General features: G+C 60.6%; 11 protein-coding genes across 11 annotated transcripts; 4 read left to right on the forward strand and 7 right to left on the reverse strand.

The window, feature by feature from the left end:
• The first annotated feature begins 1,699 nt into the window (after positions 1-1,699).
• THITE_2119520 (uncharacterized protein) lies at positions 1,700-3,854 on the forward strand. Its single transcript, XM_003655580.1, has 2 exons — positions 1,700-2,335; positions 2,393-3,854. The coding sequence occupies exons 1-2, from the start codon at positions 1,803-1,805 to the stop codon at positions 3,591-3,593; spliced, it is 1,734 nt and encodes a 577-aa protein (XP_003655628.1). The 5' UTR covers positions 1,700-1,802; the 3' UTR covers positions 3,594-3,854.
• A 728-nt stretch (positions 3,855-4,582) lies between these two features.
• Positions 4,583-6,366, reverse strand: THITE_2119521 (uncharacterized protein). The gene has a single exon (XM_003655581.1). The coding sequence runs from the start codon at positions 5,854-5,856 to the stop codon at positions 4,798-4,800; it is 1,059 nt and encodes a 352-aa protein (XP_003655629.1). The 5' UTR covers positions 5,857-6,366; the 3' UTR covers positions 4,583-4,797.
• A 740-nt stretch (positions 6,367-7,106) lies between these two features.
• THITE_2119523 (uncharacterized protein) lies at positions 7,107-9,081 on the reverse strand. Its single transcript, XM_003655582.1, has 2 exons — positions 8,240-9,081; positions 7,107-8,159 (listed from the first exon to the last, which is right to left on the reverse strand). Exons 1-2 carry the CDS (start codon positions 8,796-8,798, stop codon positions 7,369-7,371), a joined length of 1,350 nt encoding a protein of 449 aa, XP_003655630.1. The 5' UTR covers positions 8,799-9,081; the 3' UTR covers positions 7,107-7,368.
• A 322-nt stretch (positions 9,082-9,403) lies between these two features.
• THITE_2119527 (uncharacterized protein) lies at positions 9,404-11,221 on the reverse strand. Its single transcript, XM_003655583.1, has 3 exons — positions 10,322-11,221; positions 9,608-10,265; positions 9,404-9,538 (listed from the first exon to the last, which is right to left on the reverse strand). The coding sequence occupies exons 1-3, from the start codon at positions 11,118-11,120 to the stop codon at positions 9,508-9,510; spliced, it is 1,488 nt and encodes a 495-aa protein (XP_003655631.1). The 5' UTR covers positions 11,121-11,221; the 3' UTR covers positions 9,404-9,507.
• A 178-nt stretch (positions 11,222-11,399) lies between these two features.
• Positions 11,400-15,732, forward strand: THITE_2119532 (uncharacterized protein). The gene is made up of 4 exons (XM_003655584.1): positions 11,400-11,767; positions 11,937-14,013; positions 14,205-15,492; positions 15,567-15,732. Exons 1-4 carry the CDS (start codon positions 11,524-11,526, stop codon positions 15,591-15,593), a joined length of 3,636 nt encoding a protein of 1,211 aa, XP_003655632.1. The 5' UTR covers positions 11,400-11,523; the 3' UTR covers positions 15,594-15,732.
• Positions 15,696-17,093, reverse strand: THITE_2119533 (uncharacterized protein). Its single transcript, XM_003655585.1, has one exon. The coding sequence runs from the start codon at positions 16,837-16,839 to the stop codon at positions 15,871-15,873; it is 969 nt and encodes a 322-aa protein (XP_003655633.1). The 5' UTR covers positions 16,840-17,093; the 3' UTR covers positions 15,696-15,870.
• Positions 17,094-18,232: 1,139 nt separating this feature from the next.
• On the forward strand, positions 18,233-19,413 carry THITE_2119536 (uncharacterized protein). Its single transcript, XM_003655586.1, has 3 exons — positions 18,233-18,439; positions 18,504-18,628; positions 18,684-19,413. The coding sequence occupies exons 1-3, from the start codon at positions 18,331-18,333 to the stop codon at positions 19,269-19,271; spliced, it is 822 nt and encodes a 273-aa protein (XP_003655634.1). The 5' UTR covers positions 18,233-18,330; the 3' UTR covers positions 19,272-19,413.
• Positions 19,414-20,048: 635 nt separating this feature from the next.
• Positions 20,049-20,711, reverse strand: THITE_2119538 (uncharacterized protein). The gene has a single exon (XM_003655587.1). The coding sequence runs from the start codon at positions 20,528-20,530 to the stop codon at positions 20,300-20,302; it is 231 nt and encodes a 76-aa protein (XP_003655635.1). The 5' UTR covers positions 20,531-20,711; the 3' UTR covers positions 20,049-20,299.
• THITE_2119539 (uncharacterized protein) lies at positions 20,712-22,966 on the forward strand. Its single transcript, XM_003655588.1, has 2 exons — positions 20,712-21,085; positions 21,151-22,966. The coding sequence occupies exons 1-2, from the start codon at positions 20,893-20,895 to the stop codon at positions 22,812-22,814; spliced, it is 1,857 nt and encodes a 618-aa protein (XP_003655636.1). The 5' UTR covers positions 20,712-20,892; the 3' UTR covers positions 22,815-22,966.
• On the reverse strand, positions 22,963-24,334 carry THITE_2119541 (uncharacterized protein). Its single transcript, XM_003655589.1, has 4 exons — positions 24,070-24,334; positions 23,987-24,002; positions 23,870-23,923; positions 22,963-23,694 (listed from the first exon to the last, which is right to left on the reverse strand). The coding sequence occupies exons 1-4, from the start codon at positions 24,098-24,100 to the stop codon at positions 23,112-23,114; spliced, it is 684 nt and encodes a 227-aa protein (XP_003655637.1). The 5' UTR covers positions 24,101-24,334; the 3' UTR covers positions 22,963-23,111.
• A 127-nt stretch (positions 24,335-24,461) lies between these two features.
• Positions 24,462-26,635, reverse strand: THITE_2119543 (uncharacterized protein). Its single transcript, XM_003655590.1, has 5 exons — positions 26,050-26,635; positions 25,819-25,954; positions 25,368-25,749; positions 25,092-25,303; positions 24,462-25,029 (listed from the first exon to the last, which is right to left on the reverse strand). The coding sequence occupies exons 1-5, from the start codon at positions 26,333-26,335 to the stop codon at positions 24,480-24,482; spliced, it is 1,566 nt and encodes a 521-aa protein (XP_003655638.1). The 5' UTR covers positions 26,336-26,635; the 3' UTR covers positions 24,462-24,479.
• Between the last annotated feature and the right edge of the window lies 1 nt (position 26,636).

The following is a 26,636-nucleotide window of genomic DNA, read 5'->3' on the forward strand; positions in this document are numbered from 1 at the left end:
TGTAAGTTACGGCTTTGCGTCTGGGGTCTTGCGCCATATCCGTACTGTACACTAGTGCTTGGCGCACAGTATTGCAGTGTATCCATACCTTACTCAATCTGGATGCGAAGAGCGAACCCTGACCTGGAATCGACTGGATACGCGGGACGCTCCTGCCACGCGAACCTCCTCAGTACCTATTCAAAGGCAACCCAGCTTGCTCCTTCCCATCACGCCTTGCCGGGCGGACTGGAGGCCGAGTCGCGGTCCACAGATTGCATTACCTGAGTTACTGTGGAATCCAGCTCTTTGTTTCTCAGCCGAGGGCTTTACCTGCACAAAGCAGTTGTTGCCAAGGCCAGGCCGAGGCGTCGATGCTCAAGCAACCCAGGTAGTTCACTTACACTTGGCCGGAATTTCAAGATCACTCTTTTCAGTGGATCTACCCGTACACTACCTATACTAACCCAGCCGTTTAACGCTTTTCCTCAGTACGGTACCTACCACTACCGATGTACAGTACCTATCCTCCTTCCCAAGTTGTCAGTGCTCGCCATTCACGTTGCTCTTTCCCCTTCCCGTCTCTCCCTCGCCCACGCCTAACCCCTGTCCTCCCTCGACGCCCACACCCCCCCTCTCTTCTCCCCCCACATCACTCCCCTCTTCGAATGATCGCTTCTGCCCACTGATACTCCGTTTCTGGGGCCTGTGCTCTGTGCTCTGTGCTCTCGCCCTCAAAGCAGCCCCAGGAGAGCCGGAACCCTGGACCTCCCCCCCTTGCCCCTTGAGCTAGCTCCCTTTGCCGGGAGAGACACAGGCTCTCTGGGATACATAAGGTACAATACAAAGCATGCATACGCCGCCGCCCGGGGGCAGGCCTTTCTCCGCCCAGACGCCAGCCTTTGCTGCACGTCTGTCTGACTTTCCCAGGTTGACGTCCCACAGTCCTCAAGGCTGGACTGCATCTGCAGTGCCGGTTCTGCAGCCGTCTGCCGCCGTCCCACTGGCACTGGCAGAATCGCTCATTGTTTGCTCCCGACTGCATCATCGCCGCCCCCTTCAGCTGCTCGATTCGATGTGGCCCAGGACTGCCCGAATCTCCGCCGAATAGGGTGCTCGGTCCTGCCAGCCTCCCCCTCGCTGCCGGACCGGTCTGAATGCGGCCACATCTCCGCCTCCCTATCCGCGCCGAGCTTGTTTAGTTAGTTGCCTACCGACTTTGCAGGTTTGCTCTCTGGGCGAGGCCAAGGGTCGCATCGACCCCAAGACCGCTCAGCGCACTCCGGAGACTTCGGGGCCCGCGACTAGGAGAGCGGCTACCGTGTGTGTGCCTTTTGCCCCGGCGTCCCTTCGTAGCTGGCCCCATCCCGCCGACTCCCGGGCCTGCACACGACTCGACCCGCCCTCCTCAACGAGACCTGCCGAACGGCCACCGCACATTGGCACACCCCCCTGCTCCCCTTCCTCCTCACCAACGCCTCTGCAGCCGCAACCCTCTCCCCTAGGGCATACATATCGTGCTGCTCCGCTCCCGGCCGTCCCCAAGATCCTCGACGGCTAGACCGCTGCATGTCCGATCCAAGGGGCCAATTGGTGTTCGGCGCCCGCGGTATCATGCATGCTGCCTCCTGAGTCTGTCTTGTCTATCCCTTCCGGTCGGGCTAATCCCCACCGCTGCTCGACTCTGGGTGGCCCCCTCACACACAGGGTGGCTCTTCACGGCACCAATCCCGCTACGAGAGCACGACGCTCGGCCTGTCCCCCATCTACTCGCCCTGCCGCCAGGTTCCGTCTGAGCCAGCCAACGCCTACCCCCCGTCAACATGCACAACCAGATCACGGCCGCGACGGGCATGGACCAAGAGAGCCCCATCGCGCCCGACAACACGTTCGGCACTGAGAATTGGGTCGATATGAACTCGTTTCAGCACCAGACCACAATGCCCGACTACGGAGGCAACTTCGGCTTCATACCTCCCATAAACCATGGGCTGCCCTCAGAATCGCTCAACAGGATGCCGCCGCCGCCGCCTCCTCCTCAACCGTTGCATCAGCCCCAGGCGACTCATTCACCACTCCCGGTGCTGATGATGCGGGGTGCGGCGTGGCCGAGTATGTTGACAAACCCGAACACTTACGGCCCGGCGCACTCGGCTCCGCCCATCCCCATAGCCCCAATCGCGCCCGTCGCGCCCACCACAACCCCGCTCAAGACGACAAAGCTGCCCTCTGCCTCCGCGTCGCAGCCCAGGAAGACGCTGACGGACGATGATCGCCGCGCAATGTGCCAGTATGCCGAGGATCACCCCACCGCGAAGCAGACGGACATTGGCGCCCGATTCGGCGTCGAGAGGAGGTATGCTTACCACTTTTGCTTCCTCGTCTCCAGCGTGCTATCTAACAGGGTTGCCAGCACCGTGTCTAAAGTCTTGCGGAATAAAGACAAATATCTGAACTCGGAGGAGCGGAGCAGTTCTCCGGTCAAGCGTTCCGGCAAGGGGAAGCAGGCCGACATCGAAAAAGCACTGGTAAATTTCATTCGCAAAGGCCAAAGGACGGGTGCCGTGATGACGCGGGAGCTTCTCATGGAGAAGGCGCGTCTCTTCACGTCCCTTGGCACCGGTGACTCCCTCTTGGACACTGCGTGGCTCGACAAGTTCATGTTGAAACACGGCATCGGCACGGGCGGGGGCAGGTTGCTTCGTCGCGCGTCCGAGACCAACATCCCAGACAGTATTCGTGACTCCGATTCACCGTCCCTGGCACCCTCTCAGCCGTCAAGCGCCATTTCTCCCGCTTCTCCGACAGGCCATCTCTCACCGTCCCCGCTGTCAGCGAACAAGAGCGACGAGGAGAAGGAGAGCATGAACAGCTTCATGGACTTCACTGCCGACGGCGTCTATAAGCATTCCAACTCCCAGAGCACGACATCTCTATCCAGTGCCTTCACCGATGCCGCGGCCCCTTCGTTTCCCGGAAGCGCAATCAGCCCCACTGCTTCGTTCAACTTCTCTCCGGACCCTAACGTTGGCACATTCCTTGCTGGAGACCAGAGCAGGCAACTCTCACCCCACGGCGCCGGTTTCCAACGTCCTCGGAGCCAGACTTTTCCGACGCTGGACCTCGAGTATTTGAACCAATCCCAATCCGCCGAGCCTGCGACGCCCAAGTATATGGTGCCATCCACTGCCCCGTCATCGGCTCTGGAGACGACGAGCAGCGAGCACGCCGGGCCAGCCTTCGGCTTTGAACAGGCGGTTTCGCCTCCCCAGCTCCGTCACAGCAGCAGCAACAGCAGCATTGCCGGCCGCTCAACGACCACGCCCGTTACGTCTAGTGCCGTTGGATCGTCTCCGGGCTCCCCGACGCAAGAGGACGCGCGCAAGGCTGCCGACACATTGCTGTCGTTCATCACGAACGCTAGCGGATTTGTGGATCATAACGAATACTTGACCGTCGTGCGGCTGACTGAGAAGCTGCGCATTCACCAGAGCCAGCTTGCCAAGGCTGCAGCCCATGGTATAGGCCTTCTCTCACGGATCCCCGAAGGCGACAGCGAGATGCCAAGCGCGCCTCCAACCACGTTGAAGGTGGAATCAACCATGAGCGCCTGAAAAAGACAACGAGCAGATATACATAACTCATAAACGACGCGAGATATACCCATTTACGCGATTCGGACATCCATATACCCCAAGTTTTGGCGTTCTCGACCTATATCCATACCTCTCCGGACTCGAAGATATCACGCTCACGCGAATCTTGTCTGGGGAACCGCCTCGCCTTTCTTATCTCTCTCTGTTCAGCATTTCCGTCGGTGTGTTTCAGGACTTTGAGCTCCATGATTTCCATCCAATTTACACGTTCCATTTCCGAGTTCAAACTGACCTTACCACCGCTAGTTTTCAGCACCAGGTATCAGGGTCTGTCTGTTTGTATTTCGGCACTTTCCCCATTTCCTGTACACTACATTGCTCACATCGTCTGCATCGTCTTCCATGTTTCACGTGGTTTTAGGGTACTTGGGATGAGATAATGGGTCTCACGGGATGCTCGACCACCGTCGATTCAGCGTACCAACCAATTGGTTTACCCGATCGAAATAGCGAGGGACCATATGGCGACGGGATGGGCGCATGGGTACCGGGTGGGTGGAGGGGGAAGGGGAGGGGGTACTGCGGACAAGAACAAGGACAAAGACCTGCGAGGGTCGATGTGAGGTACGGGCTGCTGGAGTACTGCCGAGGCGTCTTGGTTTCCTGACAGTGTTGGATGTGGGGGTGGAAGGAAATCGGAAGCGGGGAATGGAAAGGAAGATTGATTTTGGACAGGGTGGGATGGCAAGGCAACACGTGGTCCTCCTTGCCGGAATTTCGGAGTCTTCTCCATTTTTTTGACCGGGACGAGGCCGGGGAGTGTATTTGCTTGCTTGGGCGGGAGAGGGAGAGAAAGCGCCTCACCGAAAGATGACTGTCATCTCTGTTGTCATCTCGTGGGACGGGGAAGCTTTTTCTGACGATCTTTTTTTCCACGGCCCTTACCCCAAAGGGAACACGACTGCATGACCTCTCTCTCAAGTTCCCTAGTTAGTCCGAAGGCGGTACTCCAGCAAATCACAAGTCTCGGCGGCCCTCTGCATTTCAAGACAAAGGTCCCTCATCTGAGTCGGGTCATCTCGAGAGTGAACACGAGGTCTCAGCACGGAGTAATGCTTCCTGCACACCCACCACTCCTCCCCTCTCACCTCTCACCGCAACATGTGTGTGTGTGTTATTACGGACGAGAACTGATGGTAACTACACTATGTATCAAACTTACTCACGCCTCCGACACTCCGGGGATCCTCTCCTCCCAGAGCTGCAGCACCCCCTTCTCCGTTAACTCCGGCAGCAACCGCACGAGCACCAGCTCCAGCATGCCATACACAAGGTGTTTGTTGCAGTACGCGTCCGAGAAGACGTCCAGGATGCGCCGCTCAATCTCTTGGAGGATCTCCTCGTCGTCCTCGTCAGGGGGGTGCTTACCCTTATTATCTTCGCCATCATCATCAGAAGCAGAAGAAGGAGAAGAAGAAGGAGAAGTAGATGGATCCCCACCAGCATCGCGATCGCGATGGTGATCGCGACGTCCCTTCTGAGCGCCCTCGCCCGGCGCCAGCCGCGTCGCCGCCCCGGCGCCACCAGCGCAAGAAGCGCTCACATCTTCCTCGCTGGCGGCGGCGCTAGCGTCAAGGCCAGAAGCAGCAGCAGCAGCAGCAGTGTTAGTGGGACGAGACAGCGATGCAGACGACGGCGGGAGCGGTGGCGGGTGATCGGCGTCAGCAGCGCCAGCGCTAGTATCGGTGAGAGCGACAAGGCCCTGACCGCCGGTCTTCGGCGTCGGAGCGGGAGCGGACCGCCGGGACTGGTGGGACGGTGAGGTGGAGGAGGAGGAGGATGATCCTGCACCCGCTCTTGGCCCTTCTTGTCGTGGTGCTTGCCGCATCTGCGCACTAGAGGGAGGAGGAGGCTGTGGCGTCGTCGCCGTTTCGATCCGCGCCGGCTTTCCCGTTTCGGTCGCCCTTGTCATCGTTGTCGACGCCGTCGTTGTTCTTGTTGTCGAGAGCCTCGATGTCGATGCGACCTTGTCCCTGTCCCCGTCCCTGTCATGCTTGCGCTTGCTACTAGCTGTCTTCAGCTCTGCAGATCCTTCCGGTTTTTCCTTCGTCCCCGTCGAAACGGGATTAGCTCGGAGCGGCAGCAGCAGGCCACCGCCAAAATACAGCCTTCCTATTCCTTTCGGGAGAAGCCCCCAAAGGGCGCTAGCGCACCTACGCTTGAGGGCGCGAAGCTCCGCGCCGGAAGCGGGCGCGACCAGCGCCGGCTTGCCGGCGGGCATGTTGTTGGGGAACAAGGCGCCCCGCACGCTACGTAGCAGTGGGGGCAGATTGGCCGGATCCAAGACATGCCGGTGGATGCTGTAAGAAAGGGCCCTATGCTTATGTGAGCAGAACGGAACGCGGCGTGTTTGTCTGGTCAGAGCAAGGAGGGGGTTTGGGGGCGCCGGTTTGAGGTTATTCATGCGCGGGGGGTTGTCTGTGTGTGTCTTGCACGTCCGCACCCCAGTGCGAATCATGAGGGTGGTGACTGGCCAGGGACAAGGTTTGGACCTGGTGGATGAGAATGGACCAAAAAGGAGAAGACCGAGACAAGGGGACGATTATCGAGCGAGAAGTGCGGAAGTGGCCGCACAAATTGGCGGCTTCAATCAACAGTTTTCCAGCTTGAGCGGCTTGCTTGCCGGGAAGCTCGGTCTGGTCTGAGCCACACAGAGCTCCCTGGCTGGAATGCGGGGGACAAGGGAACTCGGTGACGCGACAACAGGGGGAGAATGGGCCGCCCAACTCGGGCCTGAGACCCCTGTTTCCTTCTCTCTTCTCTCTCACGTCATGTCGAGATGACTGTCGAGGACTGCGAGCACTCACGGCAGCAAGAGGCCACAACTCTTAGCCCCGCACCCATGCACCGATGTCACGATGGGCGCTCAGCTGCCCTGCGGTGGAGGGAGATCGTCCATCGGGCAAGGATGGGAATGGCTTCGACCGGGGAACGGGCACTTGCATGACTCTCGCATATCGGTGCTGAGTGGCTGCCCCTGCCGGAATGGTATTCCCTGGTGTGACCTATTCTCGTACGAGCAATCTTCGACAACATGGGTAAGGTCGCGAAGACAAGGCCAAGCGAGGACGACGATGGGTCTGTCGAACGAAGCATAACTTTGATGTCCAGATGTTGGTCTTGTCATCACCGGGCCCTCGGCGGGGAAGAATCGAGTTCAAGACGGGACAGGGGGGGTGTTTGATCCCTGTTAAACACCTCCAGCTCGGCGCGTAAATAAGGCTCGTCGATGGATCGTTTGGCAAGCCCCACGGAACTTCTCGTGCAATCAAAGACGGCGGCATCGGTAGGGGTTCGCGATTGGCCGAGACTCGCATGCAAGTCGGCCATGACAAGAAAAGCGGCAGCGAGCCGTCGTCTGCGGGTCGCCGATTCGGCCGCATGACATGTGGGAGATGGGTTGCACCGCATCCATTTTACCCCGAGACCTTGCGCGCAGCCGGACATTGGTGGACGCACTACATCCAGTGACCCGCAGTTGGCGCGCGGAGGAGGACTTCCAGACATCTGACTGCGAGCCGCACACCCAAAAGATCGCGGGTTTCGTGCGCTAACTGCGGAGTCGCACTTGCGACTCGGACAGAGTCGCGAAAGACACAGTGATTCGTAGCCGTGAAGTTCCGCCGCCAGGCCCAGTGACTGGCATGCCATGCAGTGTGACGGAACAAGATGCAAAGGAAGGGCGCGGGAGGGGTGCTGACAGTGGGAAAAGCGAAGAAAACAAAGGGGCGTCCTACCTGTCCAGTATGCCGTCCACGCCGGCGATTCGTCCTGGCCCCATGACCGCAATCCACTGCAATAATGCCAATGCGCCGCAGAGCCAGGGCATCCGTTCTTCCATCTCGGTAAGATTCGATAGTGCCGACCAGCACCGGAAGGCCAGCACTGGCAGCTTGGATGACTGTGGACCCGCTTCTGAGGTGCTTGAAAGCCAGATGGACTTGTCACTGGACTCGTGTTGGCCTGCGCTCTTGCGGAAACTCGCGCCCTGAGAGCCTCGCCGAGGCAGAGAGCTCGACGTCCTCAGGATGGCGACGGCCGTTTTGATGAACGAGACGGCGAGGAAGCACCACTGCAGGACGGTCCAGAAGAAGGCTTGGAACGGAAAGCTCCTTGGGCTGTGGGAAGACGCCTTGCTCGACCGCCCAAAACGGTCCTCGCTCTCGGCGGATTTCCGTCGCTGCGCCGCCCTGGACGCGATGATGAGCAGCTCCCAGACCATCCAGGGCTCCGAGAGTCGGTTGGCCACCGCGTTGCCGAGAATTAGCTCGGAAAATATCTGGCCAACCAGGGCGGTTAAACAGCCATTCTCAAGGTCTTCGGTGGGGAGCAGCACGGCCAGGAAGGCGGAGACAAGCAGCTGGCGATAGGCTGCTTCATTCTCGGCCTGCGCGGCGACGCTTTCGGGGTCCTCTGGCCGGGGGACTGGGGAGAGGGCGGGGAGAGGGCAGAGCGAGTGATAGATCTCGCGCGGGTCCGTCCTGACTGGCGGCTGGGCGACGGGATCGTGAGCCACTCGATAAGCTGGCGTTCCGAGACGGGTCAGGTCAGCAGCAACACGGGACAGGGTTGCGCGTTCGGGGGCTCGGGGAGGGCGGGCGGACCGGTGATGTGCCTGTCGAGAAGGTCGGGGAGCTCGTCGAATAACAAGCTCTCCAGGTCCACTTTCCTCAGCCGCTGCTCGAGGGCGCGGGTGATATGGGCAACGATCTGGACAATCTCGGCGACGAAGGTCTCGTCCGGGGTGATCTTGGCGTACCAGCTCTGCACGTACTCGCGCAGGACGATGGCGAGCAGGGCGTAGAGCTGCAGATCCACGTCGTTGCGGCTGGTAAGGGGCGGCAGGTCGTCCTCGATGGACGTGGGCGAGTTCCTGCCCTTGTCGGCCTGCTGCGGGCAGAGGATGCGGCGGACCAGGAAGGCGGTCGCTCTGTCCGAGAGGGGGTCGGCAGACGCCGTGCGCGTCGTTGTCGTCGTCGTCGTAGCCCGACGAGGGACTGCTGCCTCAGCCTGCCGGGAGGACATGCTGCTGTCCGACGACGCGGGGCCGGCAGGACTTCGCGATGATTTGGATGCCGCTACTGACTCGGATTGGACGCCCGAAGTGCCCGAGGGCCGCGGTCGAGGAGTCGGGAGACGCGCAGGCGGGGGCTGCGTCGCCATGGCGGGGGTGTCGGGGGGTCTTCTGGGGGCTTCGAAAGCTCAGAGCTGGGTACCCTGCGCCGTCGCCATGCTGCTGTCGCTTTGTTCTGGATTTTCCCTCGCGAGGAGCATTTCGGAGTCCACTGTAGTAGGCATTCGCTTCTACAGGAACACAGCACCAGCCAGGCAGGTGCGGCAGGCAGTCACACAGCAGTCAAATGCATGAATGCAGAGGAAGGAAAGGCGGTGAGCCCCGCTCGCTTATCGGACCCATCAGCATAACCCACGTCAATGTTTGAAAATGGCAGGCGGTGAGCTCGCACATCGGCAACCCATCAAGTCTCGATGAATACCGACACTACCTAGAGCAGAGGCCAGACAGCTGCTGATTGCAATGTTTTGTGTGGTATCAAGGGATGGCTGAGACCCATCGACTTGCTTTCGGGCGCGGTTGAGAATGAGTGACTGTCGCATCGCCCACCCTGTCTGATCATTGATCATCGCGCGCAGGGCCGGGGGCATCCGTGGGATGAAGTGTCCTGCTGCAGGTGTGCAAATATTTGCTCGTCGTAGACAGGGATCTGTATATGAATCCGTACATACAATGCATGCTAACTTCCATGATACAGTGGCCGAGTCGAGGTCGGCCTGGCCTACGGATGTTGTACAGGGATACTCGGATACAGGAGGAAGCAGCTCTGGCACTGCGCCCAGCAGACAATGTCGCCCCTTACTCCTCAGACTTGCGGGTTGCCTCGTACCTGCGGAAGAACCAAGGTCAGCGCTGTAAAAATGTGGCAATCAAGAGACAGCTTGGCTGCGGCACTTACCTCTTGCCTCTGAACGCCCACACCCCCCAGTTGCCGGCGCTGATGTCCTGGGGATCCAAGTCGTTCAGGTCCCAGCGCAGACTGCGGAACCGGTTCTCGCCGGGTTCCAGCAGCACGTCGAATTCCCCAGCGGCTGTCTTGTTGACCCAGTCGATGTCGCGCTCCATATCAGCCTGCGTGTAGCCCGTCACGATGATGGGCGCCTTGGTTTCCAGGAGCATGGGCAGCGTCTCTTCCCACTCGTGCGAGCTGGCCGGGTGGCCCAGACCCGGATGAAACAAGACGAAGCAGTCGAAGTAGGGGTCGTACGGGTAGAAGTAGCCGGTCTTGTGGATCGTGTGGTAGTAGTCCACGATCGTGCTGATCTTCATCGTCGGCCACACTCTGTCCTCAACGATGGCACCAAAGGGGTTCGACGCCGTCCGTGGCGGAAGCGGGAACTCGTCGTCTCTGTTGAGCATGCTCTCCGGCCCAATCAAGATCAGGTGGATCCTCGCCCGGGGGAAGAGATGAGCCAGCTGGACCCAGGCATCTCGTGGTAGCGACGACTCGGCCCGCGCACCAAGAACGAAGATGCGCACCGGCGGCGCCTCGAACCGCAAGCCCCTCACGTCCATCCCGCCGCCCGACTTTGGCGGATGCAGCGTATAACGAAGCGCTTGTGATCCTGGTCAGACAAGGCCATCCTGCATCCAGCTCAGGCCCGAAACTTACCGCTGAAGCTCTTGAGGCCCTCCACCGTAAGCCTGCCGCCGGCCTTGATGTTGTAAGGGCTGAGTTCATGGATGATGCTGCCGATCGTGACGGGATACGTCAGCAACCGCGTGACTTGTCTCATGCTGCGGTCGTCGTTGATGGCGTTGAAGTTCCGCGTGTACAGGAAGGTGTCCCAGTTGGTCATGTTGATCAGTGCCTCCTCCATCTGCGGCCCGGCATACTCGAACTCGGGGAAGAAGCGGCCGGACCGGAGGTCGTGGTCATCCTCGTTGATCTGGCGCAGCGTGTCGCAGATTTGCAGATGCGCCTCGTAGTCATCGGCCCAGTGTTCCTTGCTGCAGTATACCGGGAGGCCGCAGTCCGGACACTCGAAGTCGACATGCGCCGGCGCCATGGTGCCGCCGGGCTGGTGGTCATGGTGAGGACAGCTCGCGTGCTGCCGGATGAAGGCCGCACGCCGCCGGATCTCGGGAATTGGAGAGTTGGTGAAGGAGTGGAAGAGATCGTCGGGCGCCAGAACGCGCTTCGACCCGCCGCTGGACGAGCTGAGGCCGGCCTGCGCAGAACCGGACGAGAAGCGCTTCGAAACGACATCTCGAGCCGCGGGGGAGGAGCTAAAATTCACGGCATGTCTTGCCTGGGAGCTCTTCGCAGTCAGCGGCCTCTGCTGCTGCCAGGCAGCCTGGAGAAAGCCATTGGCTGTTGGGGTTCGGCCCTGTCTCCTGAGCGAAATGGAGCATCGCGTGCACACTCTCGATAGCGCTGAGCGCGCTGCAAGCTCGGCAGGGAGCGCCATTGCACTTGGCACGCCCGCTGTCGTCGTGGCTCCTCGACACGCGTTGTTCGTGCTTCCGAACCTTGCCGGTGTTCGAAATAGTTACGGATTACCGATTACAGGCGCATCGGGATACCGAGCTCTGTTGCTCGCCCAATCAGGCCGGTCCATTCAGCCACATCAGATGCCCCGCCCGTCCCCCACCTGGCACCAGCCCACAGAAAGCTGAAGCGGGATGTGGCTCCAACAGCTGGAGTGGCTTTGTTTGGTGCTCGGTTACACAGTTAACTATTTTTTTTCGCGACTTGCTCTGGCAAGCTGGAACTCGACGTGCCTTGCAAAACATTGCCTCTCTATCTCGGCCGGCTGCAACGCTTCCTTTCCACAGCATAGCCGCGCCGGCTTCGGCGCATCCCCCGGAAGCATGGCGACGACGTCGAACATGTTCCTGTATTCCCTGACGATCCAGCCGCCGACGACCATCACGCAGGCGCTGCTGGGCCAGTTCTCGGGGACCAAGGAGCAACAGATCATCACGGCTTCGGGCTCGCGTCTGACGCTGCTCCAGCCCGACCCCCGCCAGGGCAAGGTCAACACCCTGATGTCGCACGACATCTTCGGCATCATCCGGTCACTTGCCTCCTTCCGCCTCGCCGGTAGCCACAAAGGTGAGTAGCATCGTCGCCACCCCGCCGTTTCTCGGACAATTAGTGATTCTGGATCCGCTCCGCAGCTGTGGCCGGATGAGCTCCGTTTAGGTTCGCGTCGCGGCCTGCGGATCGCCTGCCGCGTCTCTCTCTGTGTGCCGGACTGTGCTAAAACGCGTTCTGCACCTAGACTACATCATCCTCGCCACAGACTCGGGCCGCATTGCCATCGTCGAGTACCTGCCCAAGGAGAACCGATTCTCGCGCATCCACCTGGAGACCTTCGGCAAATCGGGTGTGCGCCGCGTCATTCCCGGCCAGTACCTGGCTGCCGACCCCAAAGGGAGGGCATGCCTGATCGCGTCCATCGAGAAGAACAAGCTGGTCTATGTTCTGAACCGGAACGCCCAGGCCGAGCTGACCATCTCGTCGCCGCTCGAGGCTCACAAACCTGGGGTTCTGGTGCTGTCGCTCGTGGCCCTCGACGTCGGCTATGCCAATCCCGTCTTCGCCGCCCTCGAGATCGACTACTCCGAAGCGGACCAGGACCCCACGGGTGAGGCTGGCAGGGAGGCCGAGGCGCAGCTCGTTTACTACGAGCTCGACCTCGGCCTGAACCACGTCGTGCGCAAGTGGTCCGATACCGTTGACCCGACCTCTTCGCTTCTCTTCCAGGTACCCGGTGGCAACGACGGGCCCAGCGGTGTCCTGGTCTGCGGCGAGGAGAACGTCACCTACCGCCATTCGAACCAGGAGGCCTTCCGCGTTCCCATTCCCAGGCGGCGCGGTGCGACTGAGGACCCGCAGAGGAAGCGCACCATCGTGTCCGGCGTGATGCACAAGCTGAAGGGCAGCGCGGGCGCCTTCTTTTTCCTCCTCCAGACCGACGACGGCGATCTGTTCAAAGTCACGATCGACATGGTGGAAGACAGCGAGGGTAACCCAACTGGCGAGGTGCGCCGGCTCAAGATCAAATACTTCGACACGATCCCCATCGCCCACAGCCTGTGTATCCTGAAAAGCGGCTTCCTCTTCGCCGCGAGCGAGTTCGGCAACCACCACTTCTACCAATTCGAGAAGCTCGGAGATGACGACGAGGAACCAGAGTTCACTAGCGACGACTTCCCCACGGACCCTCGGGCTTCCTATAACCCGGTCTACTTCCATCCTCGGCCGCTCGAAAATCTCGCGCTTGTCGAGAGCCTCAACTCCATGAACCCCCTGGTCGACTGCAAGGTTGCGAACCTGACGGGCGAGGACGCGCCGCAGATCTACGCCGTCTGCGGGAACAGGGCGAGGAGCACCTTCCGCATGCTCAAGCATGGCCTTGAGGTGTCCGAAATTGTTGCATCCGAGCTCCCGGGCACGCCCTCGGCGGTCTGGACGACCAAGCTCACCAAGTACGATGAATACGACGGGTACATTGTGTTGTCCTTCACCAACGCGACCCTCGTGCTCAGCATTGGAGAGACAGTAGAGGAGGTAACCGAGAGCGGCTTCCTGACGAGCGTGCCGACCCTGGCCGTGCAGCAGCTGGGCGAAGAAGGCTTGATCCAAGTACACCCCAAGGGTATCCGGCATATCGTCCAGGGCCGTGTCAACGAGTGGCCAGCCCCTCAGCACCGCTCGATTGTCGCTGCCGCGACGAACGAGAGCCAGGTCGTCATTGCTTTGAGCTCCGGTGAGATCGTCTACTTCGAGATGGATGCCGATGGCTCCCTTGCCGAGTACGACGAGAAGAAAGAAATGTCGGGGACGGTCACGTCACTGAGCCTGGGCAAGGTACCCGAAGGGCTCACGCGGAGCTCATTCCTGGCTGTCGGGTGCGATGACTGCACGGTTCGCATTCTCGGCCTTGATCCAGAGTCGACGCTGGAGATGAAGTCCATCCAAGCACTGACTTCGGCCCCGTCGTCCCTTTCCATCATGTCGATGGAGGACTCAACTGGCGGCAACACGCTATACCTGCACATTGGCCTGCATTCTGGTGTCTATCTGAGGACCGTCTTGGACGAGGTCACGGGCGAGTTGACCGACACGCGTTCCAAGTTTCTCGGCCCCAAGCCCACCAAGCTCTTCCAGGTGTCGGTGCAGAACCAGCCGTGCGTCCTGGCCCTTAGCTCGAGGCCTTGGCTCGGCTACATGGATCCCCTCTCCAAGAACTTCGTCATGACACCGTTAAGCTATGCCGAGCTCGAATACGGCTGGAACTTCAGCAGCGAGCAATGCCTTGAAGGCATGGTCGGTATCCATGCCAACTTCCTCAGGTCAGTCTTCGTCCTTTTCTGTCTTCCCCTTTCCACTGCATGATGATAAAAGGGATTCCTATGCCGTGTGCGGTGAGGCTTGAATACGACTGAGGTCGTATCAATTGTTCCTTCTGAAGCAGCGTCTCCGGGGCCACCATCTTATCTCGACGATGCCTTTCGGGGTGTGCCGTTGCTGACATGGCTCGCAGGATCTTCACGATTGAGAAGCTCGGTGAGACAATGATCCAGAAGTCCATCCCGCTCACATATACCCCAAAGCGACTGGTCAAGCATCCTGAACAGCCGTACTTCTACACCATCGAGGCCGACAACAACACCCTGCCACCGGAACTCCGGGCCCAGCTCCTGGCCCAATCCGGTGCCGTGAACGGAGACGCGACGGTCCTGCCGCCAGAAGATTTTGGTTATCCCCGGGCCAAAGGCCGATGGGCCTCCTGCATCAGCGTTGTGGACCCTGTCAGCGAGGAGCCCCGGGTGCTTCAGAGAGTCGACCTGGAGGGGAACGAGGCCGCTGTGAGCGCGGCTGTCGTTCCGTTCGCTAGCCAGGAGGGGGAGAGCTTCCTCATCGTTGGCACCGGGAAGGATATGGTGCTGAATCCGCGCCAATTCACCGAGGGGTACATCCATGTTTATCGCTTTCACGAGGATGGCAGAAGTCTCGAGTTCATCCACAAGACAAGGGTTGAGGAGCCTCCCATGGCTCTCATCCCGTTTCAAGGTCGCCTCCTTGCCGGCATTGGCAAGACTCTCCGGGTCTACGACCTCGGTCTCAGGCAGCTGCTCCGAAAGGCCCAGGGGGAAGTGGCGCAGCAACTGATCGTGTCGCTGCAGACCCAGGGCAACCGCATCGTTGTGGGCGATGTCCAGCAGGGCGTCACCTACGTCGTCTACAAGCCTGAGAGCAACAAGCTCATCCCCTTTGTTGACGACACGATCAACCGGTGGACCACCTGCATCACCATGGTTGACTACGAATCCGTCGCCGGCGGTGACCGGTTTGGCAACCTGTGGATCGTGAGGGCCCCAGAACGGGCCAGCCAGGAAAGCGACGAGCCGGGCTCCGAGGTCCAGCTTCTCCACGCCCGCAGCTACCTCCACGGCGCGCCCAATCGGCTGAACCTGATGGCCCATTTTTACCCGCAGGACCTGCCCACGAGCATCACCAAGACCAACCTCGTGGTGGGCGGGCAGGACGTGCTCGTGTGGAGCGGGATCCAGGGCACGGTGGGCGTGCTGATCCCGTTCGTCAGCCGCGAGGACGTGGATTTCTTCCAGAATCTGGAGAGCCACATGCGGAGCGAGGACCCCCCGCTGGCCGGCCGCGACCACCTGATCTATCGTGGCTATTATGTCCCTGTCAAGGGGGTCATCGATGGCGACCTGTGCGAGCGGTTCAGCCTGCTACCGAACGACAAGAAGCAGATGATTGCCGGGGAGCTGGACCGCTCGGTGCGCGAGGTCGAGCGGAAGATTTCGGTATGTCTTCCACATTTCTCTCCGTGACATTTTGTTGCTGGGTGTGCCGCGGTAGCTGACTGACTATGTCTCAGGATATCCGAACCAGGTCTGCGTTCTGAGGTCGCGACGTTGAATTTTGTGGGCTTGCTTGATTGCGTTACGGGATTTTTTGTGTTAGACATGTGTACGCGGGTTGGCGCTCGGGGGTGGAAACGGCGTTTATTATTGTCACGCTGAGTGAATGCTTTATCTCCAACGGTTACGAGTGAACCTAACTGATGCTGCAGAGGGATCCGGATTGTGAACACCCGGGCGCACACACACACACACACACACACACACAACCCTCTTTTGTGCCTTCGTGAAGCTCGTTATCCCCGCTCTCTTTCTCTGTCGTCAGCTTTTCCACCAACCCAACAGCGCCCCTCCCCCCGCCCCGCCCTTCCTTGCTTCCCTGCCCTTCTGCCTTCTCTCCAAGCCCTTCTTCTCTCCCACCCGTCCTCCTCCTCCGGAGTATTTCGACCTCGGGATCAGGGGGTGCTCCCGCTCCCACGCGACGTCGTCCCAGTACCGCTGCACCGCCTCCCCCAGCGCCCACCCGCTCTCCCCCAGGTACACCACCGCCACGTCGTAGTCGGCCTCCTTGCACGCCACCATCCACCGCCGGATCGCCGTCTTGCGCGCCCGCTCCGCCGCGTCTTCTACCGGGTGCGGCGACAGGCTGGGGCTGGTGCTGTCGCTGTCGCTATTGCTGCTGCTGCTGCTGCTGTCGGACGGCTGGCGGGGGTGGCCAGCGGTGTTGTTGTTGGTGATATAGGCGGTCGGGATGCGGAGGGTGTGCCGCGCGAAGAGGAGGTAGTCCGCGTCAGGGGGCAGGTTGTTGTGGCGGCGGAGCACGGCGGCGGGGATGCCGTAGCGCAGGGAGAGGGATTGGATCGTGTCCGGCGTCGGGTGGGGCGGGTGCCGCAGGTGGTGGATCGTGTAGCCCGGAGGCGAGGAGCTCGCGCTGAGTGTTAGGTCTTCTTTTTCTTCGGGCTGTGGTGGTGGGGCGGGTGAGAGGGAAGAGGGCAATGGGGAGGAGGGTGTATAAGGTGGTGGAGGAGGAGGAGGAGTCGAGCGGTCGGCGGATGGAGCGATGGCCGAGTATGGCGGCGGCGGCGGGTCGTTGTCTGGCCTACTTTCCTCTCGCGGCCTATGTCGTACACGCTGGGCCGTCGGCAGTTCGGCCGGTCCCGAAGTCTGGCAGTAGGGGCAGTAGCCGAGGAAGCGAGGGTTTCTCTGCACGGATTGGATGAGGTTATGATTAACCCAACCGAAGTCCGGAGGGAGCCGGGGAACCAGATATGGAGGCCTACTAGCAGACATCCACCGCATATGATACGGCCGCAGCAGTTGAGTTGCCTAGTCCTGTCGGGTAGGGGTTTCTCCGACGGCGACCCCGTGCGGGATGCCGCAGCGAGCAGGGTTGCGCAGGTGCAACAGGCTATCTGTGACATGGCAAAGAGGTGAGACCGCCTCTATAGAGATAATAGATCATAGGATGCTGTCTAGGACAGAGTAACGAGTCTTCGGATAGGGGCATGTGTGACGGTGCTTGTGTGGCGTTAGCGGTGGTGCCGCATTGGGCGGCGGGCAACTTACACAGTACACCGCGCTGTACTTCAGTGCTGCGTTATCGATAACCCCTCCGTTGGCAGCGTTATCTCCGAGCTGCACAGCAGATTCGCAGGGCAGCAGCACCCCACTTTCGCCCCGCACCTTGCTGATCATTCCTCCTCCGAGTCCGTTGGACTCGAAGCACTCGCAGCAAACAACATGGCTCTGCCAGCTGCAAAGGCAGCTTTGGGTCAACTTGCCTCTTGTTCTCATGCCTATAATGCACAGTGATGCAGGTACCATCGGATGCTGCTCCACCACAGAGATTCATCCCGGCTTGCTGCTTTCGGGAATGGAGTCGATCCCTTCCATTTGAGGGGCGCTCCACAACAGCGAACCAACCTACGGGGTTCGGTGCAAAGAGATCCGTCAATCATGTCCTCGGGTCTGTGCCCAAGACAGCACACCGCTGTGTAAGGAGGAGGAGAAGCAGCTGGATCAGCGGCATGCCCAGCAAGGTAATGCCTTTCCTGCGGGCCAGGCCAAATGGCAGCGCTCACAATTCCATATCATTGGCTTCCAATCGGCGCTTTTGCCCTGTCCGCGTCGCTCTAACGGAAATGTGGGATGGTGGCGCCGCGCTGAGAGCGACAGTTGCAAAGTTTGTGTCAACAGCTCGCAGCTCGCGGCGGTCTGCGGGGGTCAGGGTACATCAGCCCGCGAATCAGCACATGGTCCTCGTGTCGCCCACGTTCCCGTCCCAAGGCCGGTTATCCGTATCACAACTTCTGCCGCAGCCATTGCCCAGCTCCAGAACCAACGTGAGGTCTGCAGAGACCCGGTTGCGGGGCTTCCCGGACCGGTGGGGCGCCTTTCTTGGATTCCATGGATTCCATGGGTCGCCCGGGCGAGTGAGCTACCTTACCTAAGGTGGTTATCGTGAGACGGGCCGGGGAAATGGGCCTTTTCGGAGATCGGTGAGACGTATTTGAAGAGAAGGAGCGCCCAGCCTGCGAGCCACGCGCATTCGTTCTGTGCCGTCTTCCCCAGGTCTCTACTGGCCGCCGTCAGGTACTTCATTCCCGGTCCAGCATTGATGCGACACTAGGGCTTCTTGGCTTGCCATCCGCCATCCACAACAAATCAGCCATGGCGGTAAGTCTATCAGTCTTCCTCGGCCTCAGTGTCGTTGTGTCTTTGTTTGCTCTTTTGTATCCGAGGGAAAAGGTGTGCTGACAAGAGTCACCTGGACTATTCTCAATGTCGCGGCAGACCTCGTATCCTCAGCTCGTCTTATTTGGGGATTCGCTTTTCCAGGCCGCTGCCAGTATATCAGACGGCTTTTCGTTCCAGACTGCTCTGCAATCACGTCGGTTGCCGCCCACGTACTCCACAACCAGGCGAGCCTCGGGAGCTGACTAAGTTGCGCCCAGAGGTCCTCCGCCGGCTCGATGTCGTCAACCGTGGGCTTTCTGGGTACAACACATCCAATGCCCTGAGCGTCTTGCCGCAGCTCTTTACACCGCCAGGACCCGGGGTGCCGCATCTCAAGTACCTGGTAAGCTCGTTCTTGCCGACGGGATGCCGCCTGGATGGGGAGTTGACCTCAGCAGTTCGTCCTCTTCGGCGCCAATGATGCCGCTGTCCAAATACCTACAAACTTCCAACACGTGCCCCTCGACAAGTACAAAGCCAACCTGAAGCGCATCATTACCCACCCCAACATCACGGCGCACAAGCCCAAGATCTTTGTCGTGACCCCGCCGCCGCTGGATGAGATCCGAGTCACGGAGATCGACAAAGCCAATGGGCACCCCGCCGCGCTCAGGCGAACCAAAGTCAGCGCGAGCTACTCCGAGGCCGCGCGGCAGGTGGCTGCCGAGACCCCGGGCGTCACGCTGCTGGACCTGCAAAAGGCGCTGATGGACAGGGCCATCGAGAAGACACCGGGTTTCAACCCGGCGGGGCCAGCGCTCGGCGACCCGGAAGGCGGCGTGCGCGGTTACCTCGAGCATCTGCTCCCGGATGGCCTCCACCTGAGCGCCGAGTCGTACCGCATATTCTACGAACTTGTGCGCCCGCACGTTGAGACCGAGTGGGCCGGAACGCCCGACGAGGACAGAGTCGGATATGTGCTGCCCGACTGGCGCGAGGCATCATGGCTGGAAGAGGACAGTCACCTCAAGGGGAAATCTCTGTGAACACAGCAAGCCCTGCGGCTGTGAAGGTGAGTCCAGTGTCTACTACATGTTGGGACACCCGACAACGCATTGGCGCAGCTCTCCCAGAGGGGCAGTTAAATGTAACTCATGCCTGCGACGAGCCTCAAGCATAACCTGTCAAGCTATCGTGAAGGCTTTGAGACTACAATTACACGATAGACTCGACATACAGGCCGTTCTCGAGTCCAGCTGGCATATATCTACCGTGGTACACAGTAGGGTATGAAACGGACGGTGAGGCACTTCGGCGGTGGAGATTGAAGATGACGGACAGGGAAGTGTGCGGAATGACTCTGTCGGGAAGTCCCTGCCGACATAGGAACCCGTGTGACGCTGCTAGTTATTCGCACTGTAGGCGCAACTTCCCTGAATCCTCTGCATGCCGGCTTAGGTCAGCGCAGCAGCCAGCAGCCTGTGAACATCAACAACAAGAGCCAGAGGTATTCCGTACACACCGCGCCTCCCAGTTCTCAGACCAGGAACCACTTGCAGCAGACAACTGTTGAGACCAGCCCCTTCAACCACGAACAGTCCGTGCCAGCTATCTCAACATCGAGGGCAAAAAATAGAAACCCGCGAAACAAGGGATCTTCACCTCCGCGTTTCTTCTTCACCCACGGCACGACGTCAGCCCACTTTCAACCATCCCGCCCGCGATCCCGCGTCAGTTTGCCGTCGCGTTTTTTTGGCGACCTTTTGCACCGCAATCCCACAACCACCACCGCGCGTTTGTCTGCCCTGCCTGCGCTTAGCTATCGGCTTTGACTGCTGCTGGCCTTGCCGCCGCACTGCTACTTGGTTCTGCGATCTTCAATCGAGAACGTTCCTGGCTACTTTTCCAGCTTGGACCCGGCGCATCCCTCGAAGCTCGAGAGCCGAGAGGCACTTGTACTTGTCCTCGCACACGGTACTGGCGTAACTTCTCCCTCGACTGACGCGCTCGTGCGTGTTCCGTCTTGCGTTCCCTTAGACCGCTGGGTTGCCGGTCCTTGCGTCCTGCAGCCGTCTTAGGTTTCCAAGGTCACCCCCCTCCGATTGTGCCCGCACACCCGTCGCATCGTGCCAGCAACATATCGTTTCCTCGGCTTCCCGACCGCTTTGACGACGACCAGTAGTGAGGCGAACATCACAAGCGGTGCCAGTTCCCACACACACAAGAAGCTCGTACTCGATCTCGTCAGCGAGCAACCGGGCAACCGCCTCGACGACCTTTTGCAGTTTTCGTTCCGCCGCTCCATTATCGACGTCGCAACTCTGCACTCACCGCCGAACGGAACGGATTATTGGTTTGGGCGCGTGCGGGACATCGCTGAAGACCTGGCGGTCTCTGCGGGCGATGTGGGGGGCGGCGGACCTCGAGAATTGATAGAACTTGTCAAGGATCGAGGTCGGAGAAAGAACGCGCGCGCGGCCGCCTCCGGCTTGTTGACTTCGATTCCAGTCGACCTGCCTGTCTCCGCGGGGCCCTCATCATCCCGTTTTGATCAAGCCAGTCAATATTCCGTTCCGCATACGTCCGCACACTCTCTCGCGCCTCCGCCCGGCCCCCGGCCGTCTTGTTTCGATCGGATTCCTTCTGGTTTTTCTTCTGTTTTCTGGCATGGATCCGGTCTTCGTTGTCACCCGCGAAGAGTTACACGATGTTCAGATGGAGTTGAAGCGCGTTCAGCATATCCAGCAGCTGCATGGAGAACGGCTACGGTCGCTGGAAAAGAGACAAGCTGATGATGCCGCCTTGAAGTCCGTTTGGAACTCCCCCTTCCCGAGCGTGCTCGGAGGCACTCCACAACACGGTCAGTACGGCCCCCCGCACCTGCGTCGCTCTTCTCCTTGCCGCCCTTGGCTAATTGTGTTATAGGACCGGTGCATATACCGTCGACCGAGCTGATTAGCGATCTTGAAGAGGAGGGCAACAACCTACTGGGGTCTCTGCAACTCGACACGGAGGATGAGCCGATCCGGAGGGGGGCCGCCTCGCGGGCAAACAGCGTCCGGTTCGATGAGAGTGCCTTGCAGGGAGCCAACTTGGGCAGTCATGGCGGCCGCCACTCGGGCGACTTCGGCCCTATACGGCCGGGGAGCGGCATGGGTGGCCATCAGATGATGGAGCGATCCTACTCCCACAAGTCGGACGGCAGACACAGCTCGGCAGGGCACTCGGTTCATTCGATGCACTCGGGAGTGTCAGGACGCACGAGCAGCCTCGGACTCGACTCGACTTTCGCAATGGGCGACCACGAGGACGACTCGCTGCTTGACATGGAGCCGCCTCCCGTCCTGTACATCCTAGGCTCGCCTCCGTCCATCATCCGCTGCTGGCTGACCACCAACTTCACCTCCGACGGGCTGCTATATGCCGTGGTGTGCACTGGGTCTCAGAAGTCGACTGTTGACTACTCGCTCCTGCGAGATCTCGGCTTGGCGAACAACATCCACCGCGACGTGGACGGGGTTCACCGGATCACTCTTCCCGTGTTCTTGGCCGAGGCACGCGTCACACAGTCCAACTCGCGGTCTGCGAGCCCCGCGCCGCACCTGCCCAGTATAACGGCGTCCTTCGAAGTGACGGCTATGGACTCTCAGCAGGAGACGCCCGAGTCGAAGAAAGCCATCCGCATCTTTATCGGCAGCCACACGCTACGAATGCACGGAGCCGATATCCTGCTTTCTCGGAACCTCATGACGCTGTACGGGAGCGATCGCGACAAGCTTTCGATCCCGTTCGTGCGGCCCGAGGACGACGCGGTGTTCAAGCACCTCACCACGGCCAACGTGGTGCCGAGCAAGCCCAAACTGAATGCCGCAGCTCCGGAATTCGTTGCCAGCGAGAAATCTGGAAAGGGATCCGATCGTGACACCAAGGAGCATGATGTCTCTGGGCCCAAGTCCGTGGAGAGCGGCTCCGAGGGTGTGAGGTCGCCCACCGCGCCCGCAGTTCGGCCGGTCAAGGCAGAAACAAACGCAACCACTAGTACTGCGTCCGAAAGCGGGGAGGAAGGCGTGAAGCAGGCAGCTGAGCGCCCTGCACCGCAAGCTTCGGGAAAGGGGACATCTGGCGGAACGGAAACGCACCGCAGGGAGGCGGGCGCAGCCCTCCGAACGCCGTGGCGGCAGACGGCGGCGGGGGCCGGTGAGAGCAGCACGCCATTGAGCGGCTATCAACCGGCCGCGCGGCCTCGCAACATGAAGGTGCTGAGGCCGAACAAGGCCAGCACGTCGTCGACCAGGACGGGAGCGGCGTATGAACAGGCACCAGCGCCGCGGTCCAGCACGGAACAGAGACGCAAGACGCAGGCAGAGGGTGGTGGTCAGGCGACGGTCGGCTGGGGTGGCAGTTCGAAGCGCAGCATCAGTGGCCCCGCGTTGGGTAGCTGGGGAGAGGGGAAACAAATATCAAGCGGCCAGGAGCCGGGGAAAGGGTCGTCAGCCGCGCGGACGGCTAACAACCCTCTCGGCAGCGCGTCTGCATTTTCCTGGATCGCCTCGAACAAGCCGAAGGCGCCGCCAGCCGCAGCTGACTAGCCGCGGGTTTCTTTTCTGTTTTTTTTTTACTTGCGCTCTTGCTGTAAACTCGGTACGAGCTGAGCGGGGTGCCTCCGGGTTGATGAATCGAGCGCCAAGCGGGAATAAATAACCGGCAGCGGTAGGTTAGATAAATCAGAAAAAAACACAAACACAAGACAAATCAAACAAGAGAAAACATGCTTGAATTGCTCAAGCAAAGCGTCAATCCTGCTGTACCGATGCAAAAGTACCGAACGTGCTCGCTTATACTGTGTCTTATATGCTCCCCTTCCAACTACTCTCTTGCTAATCTCCTCAGATCTTACTCCCCACCAGCGCCTGCAAGGCCGCCTTGGTGTCCGGCCCGGTCTCCTTCACCAGCTTGACGACCGCCTTGAACTCGGGCACGCCGGCGTCGCCCATGCACTCGTACAGCCAGCTCTCGCTCGTCGTCACCACCGCGCCCGCCTGCCGCAGCCGCGCCAGCGCCACCGGCACCTCCTCCCGGTGCGCCGAGCTCACCCCGTCCGCCAGCACGTACACCCGGTGGCCCGCCGCCAGCAGGTCCAGCGCCGTCTGCGTCACGCAGATGTGCGACTCGATCCCCGCGATCACGACCTCCGCCGGCGATGTCGATGCTGTGGCGGTAGAGGATGGCGAGGTGGTAGCGGTGGCTGAGGAAGAGGAAAAGGAAAAGACCGGGTGCGAGGCCACGGCAGGCAGCCACATGCTGAAGCGGGTCTTGTCGAGATCCGCCTGCACGAGCGCGCCGGCGGCGGCCAGCAGCGGCTGCAGCTCGGCCACGGTCTCGCCCAGCCGCGCGCGGTTCTGCGTCGTCACGAAGATGGGGATGCGCAGGGCCGTCGCCGCGTGCAGGAGTTTGCGGGCTGTCAGGATCCTGCAAGCCGGGAGGGCCAGAGAAGGCAAAGAAAGGTAAGGATTCAGTCTCGGACTGGCTTTTTGTTTCTTTGTTTCTGGGTTGCTATGGGGGAACAGGGGCGGGGGGGGGGGGTTGGGGAGGGAGGGAGAAAGGGGTGAACAGAGCGCGGGGAGAGAAGGGGGGAGAGACGGACACTTTGTCGAATTCATAGATGGCCGGGCGGAACTTCTCTTGGATGTCGCAGATGCTTGTGCGATGTCGGGTCAGCTGCGGTGCTGAGTTGAGGACCGAGGTGAGAGGTGAGCCTCACAAGACGACCGGGTTCTCTGTGAGGTGAGGCTGCGGTGTTAGTGACGCGAAAGGCGTGGACGAGGGGGACAGGGGCACACAGACTGAACCTCCGCTCGGGAGTGGGAGCGGCCATGGTGGGCAAACTTGGGTTTCCTTGGGAGGGAGGGAGGCAGGACCGCGACGTACGCTCGCTGAAATCTATGAGTAGCTGGTTTTGAGGAGTTCAATTGTTCTTGGAACGATTGAGATCCAGTCCGGCGATTACACAGCGAACACAGTAGTGTATACGTGGGGCAAGTCAGGGCGGGGCAGCGGATCGGATCGGAGGCCGGGGGCTTTGAGTTAGGGGCTGCTTGGGGTCAATGCAGCCGGGGAATATGCCGAGTCTACCCCGCAGTTTTCAAGTTCAGGGGAATTACGGAATATCCCTATTTGCTTGGCTTTCCACCCATTGTACGGATATAGGCACTCAGTAATTCATAATCCGTACAAGTACAATTTCACTGCTATACCTACTCGACTCGAGCAACCTTCGCCCTCTGCAGCCAGGAGTGATCGCCGGCCGCAGTGGCCTGCCGAATGCGATACAGCTCGTCCAGGAAGGCCGGGACGAAGGTGCCCGGGCCCCTGACGTCGGGCCGCTCGGCGGCGACCTCGGCAGCGATCTCGAAGTGCAGGATCGCCGCGATCACGGCGGCGAGCCTGTCTGTCTGGCGCGGCGCGACGGCGGCCGAGATGGCCGTGCCCAGCGTGCAGCCGGTGCCCGTGACCAGGCCGAGGTACTCGTGCCCGTTCTCGACGGCGAAGGTCCGCGCGCCGTCGCTGACAAAGTCGGTCCTGCCCGTCATGACGACCACGTTCTTCTCCCGCGCCGCGAGCGCCCGCACCACCCGGGCCTTTTGCGCCGCGTTCAGCGTGCTGGAGCTGTCCACGCCGCGCTGCTGCTCCTGGCTGTCGCCCAAGACCGTCCTGATCTCGCCCTCGTTGCCCTTGATGACGTCGAGATAGCCGCTCGCCAGGATGGTCTTGACCGTCTCACGCCGCAGCGAGGTGGCGCCGGCCCTGCGTCTCGTCAGTTGACTCTGTCGGTCGGCCGTGCAACTAAAGGTCTTGGATAGACATACCCGACTGGATCGTACACGACCGGCCGCCCTGCGAGGTTGTACGCCCTGAGCGCTTTCAGGTAGTTGGCCAACCCGGCCGGGTCTACCGAGCCCATGTTGATGACTAGGGCGCCTCCGAGCTTGCACAGATCCGGCGCTTCCTCCCCGTACCCGGCCATGATGGGGGATGCGCCCACAGCCAGGGCGACGTTTGCCGCGAAGTTTTGCACAACCTGCTGCGAGTCAGCGGCAAGCCGCCTTGGGCTCGAATGTGATTGATAGCTCGATCGCACGTACAAGGTTGGTCATGTTGTGCGAAAGCGGTGTCGTCTCGTGGACCCTCCGGACAACAGACGGGGCCAGGGCAACCAGGGATGGCGCGTCAGCAATATCTGACCCCGCGCTCCTGAGGTCGGCCTGGAAGGCCGGCGGACTCTTGACGAGCTCGAGCAGCTTCCTCGCGGCCGCCTCTGGGTCCGAGGCAGCCATGATGGCGCTGACCACTGCGACGCCATCCAGGCCTTTCCTCGGGTCGGCGCTCTGGAAGAGGATGCGTTGCACATTCGACTCGTTGATGCCGCCTATGCAGACGGTCCGCGTATCGTACCCCGCCTCGGCGATCTTGCCGAGGATGTCACGCACTCCAGCAGTGCCAATGATGTTCTTGGTGTTCGTTTTCCTGGAAACTCGCGTCAGTGACTCGGACGCAGGCTGAGAACATACAGAAAAACAAAAGCGGCTCACACACGTCGGCGTCGCGTAGACTGTGCCAATGCCGAGATAATCGGCCCCGCCCTCACAAGCCCGGAGCGCCTCGTCCACGGTGCTGGCAGTCACCCCAATGATGGCGTCCGGACCGAGGAGCTTCCGCGCCGTAGACAGGTCTGCATGGGGCAAGGCAGTCTAGTTAGCTTATTGGCAAGCCCCCTGGAAAAAGCTCCAAGTATACTCAAAGGGGGAAGGGGGGGGGGGCGCTCACCCATGTCATCCTGGCCGATGTGCACGCCCTCGCAGCCGACGGCCAGCGCCACGTCGACGCGGTCGTTGATGAGCAGCGGCACGTTGTATCTCCGGGTGATGGCGTGCAGCCCCCGCGCGACCGAGATCAGCTCGGCCGTGTCGGCCGTCTTCTCGCGCAGCTGCACGAGCGTGACGCCGCCCCGCAGCGCCTGCTCGACGACGCTCTCGAGGGACCGGTCGCCGAGGATCGGCCGCGTCGAGTCCGTCACCAGATAGAGCGAGTAGTCTACAGCGGGCTTGCCCATTGTTTATTTTGTTTTTTTGGTGGTGGGCAATGAATGGCTGCGGCAACTAGGTAAGGTAGGTACGGAGAAGTGAGAGCTGGGACGGCCGGACCAACCAAACACAGCAGGACGATGAGTCTGGGAAGAAGGCCGCAGCGGGACCGGCCCGTTACGGTGGGGGTTCGGTGGAGAACGAATCCGGCGTTGCGGGCCCGGATAATACCCTACCTACGGAAGAACTACGCGGAGCTGGTTCAGTGATCTCATGGCGACGCATTTGGAAGCCAACCTTGGGAAGGGGGCCGTCTCTATTGTGAGGACT

The sequence above is a fragment of the Thermothielavioides terrestris genome, chromosome 4, assembly GCF_000226115.1.
Source record: "Thermothielavioides terrestris NRRL 8126 chromosome 4, complete sequence".
Taxonomy (NCBI): domain Eukaryota; kingdom Fungi; phylum Ascomycota; class Sordariomycetes; order Sordariales; family Chaetomiaceae; genus Thermothielavioides; species Thermothielavioides terrestris.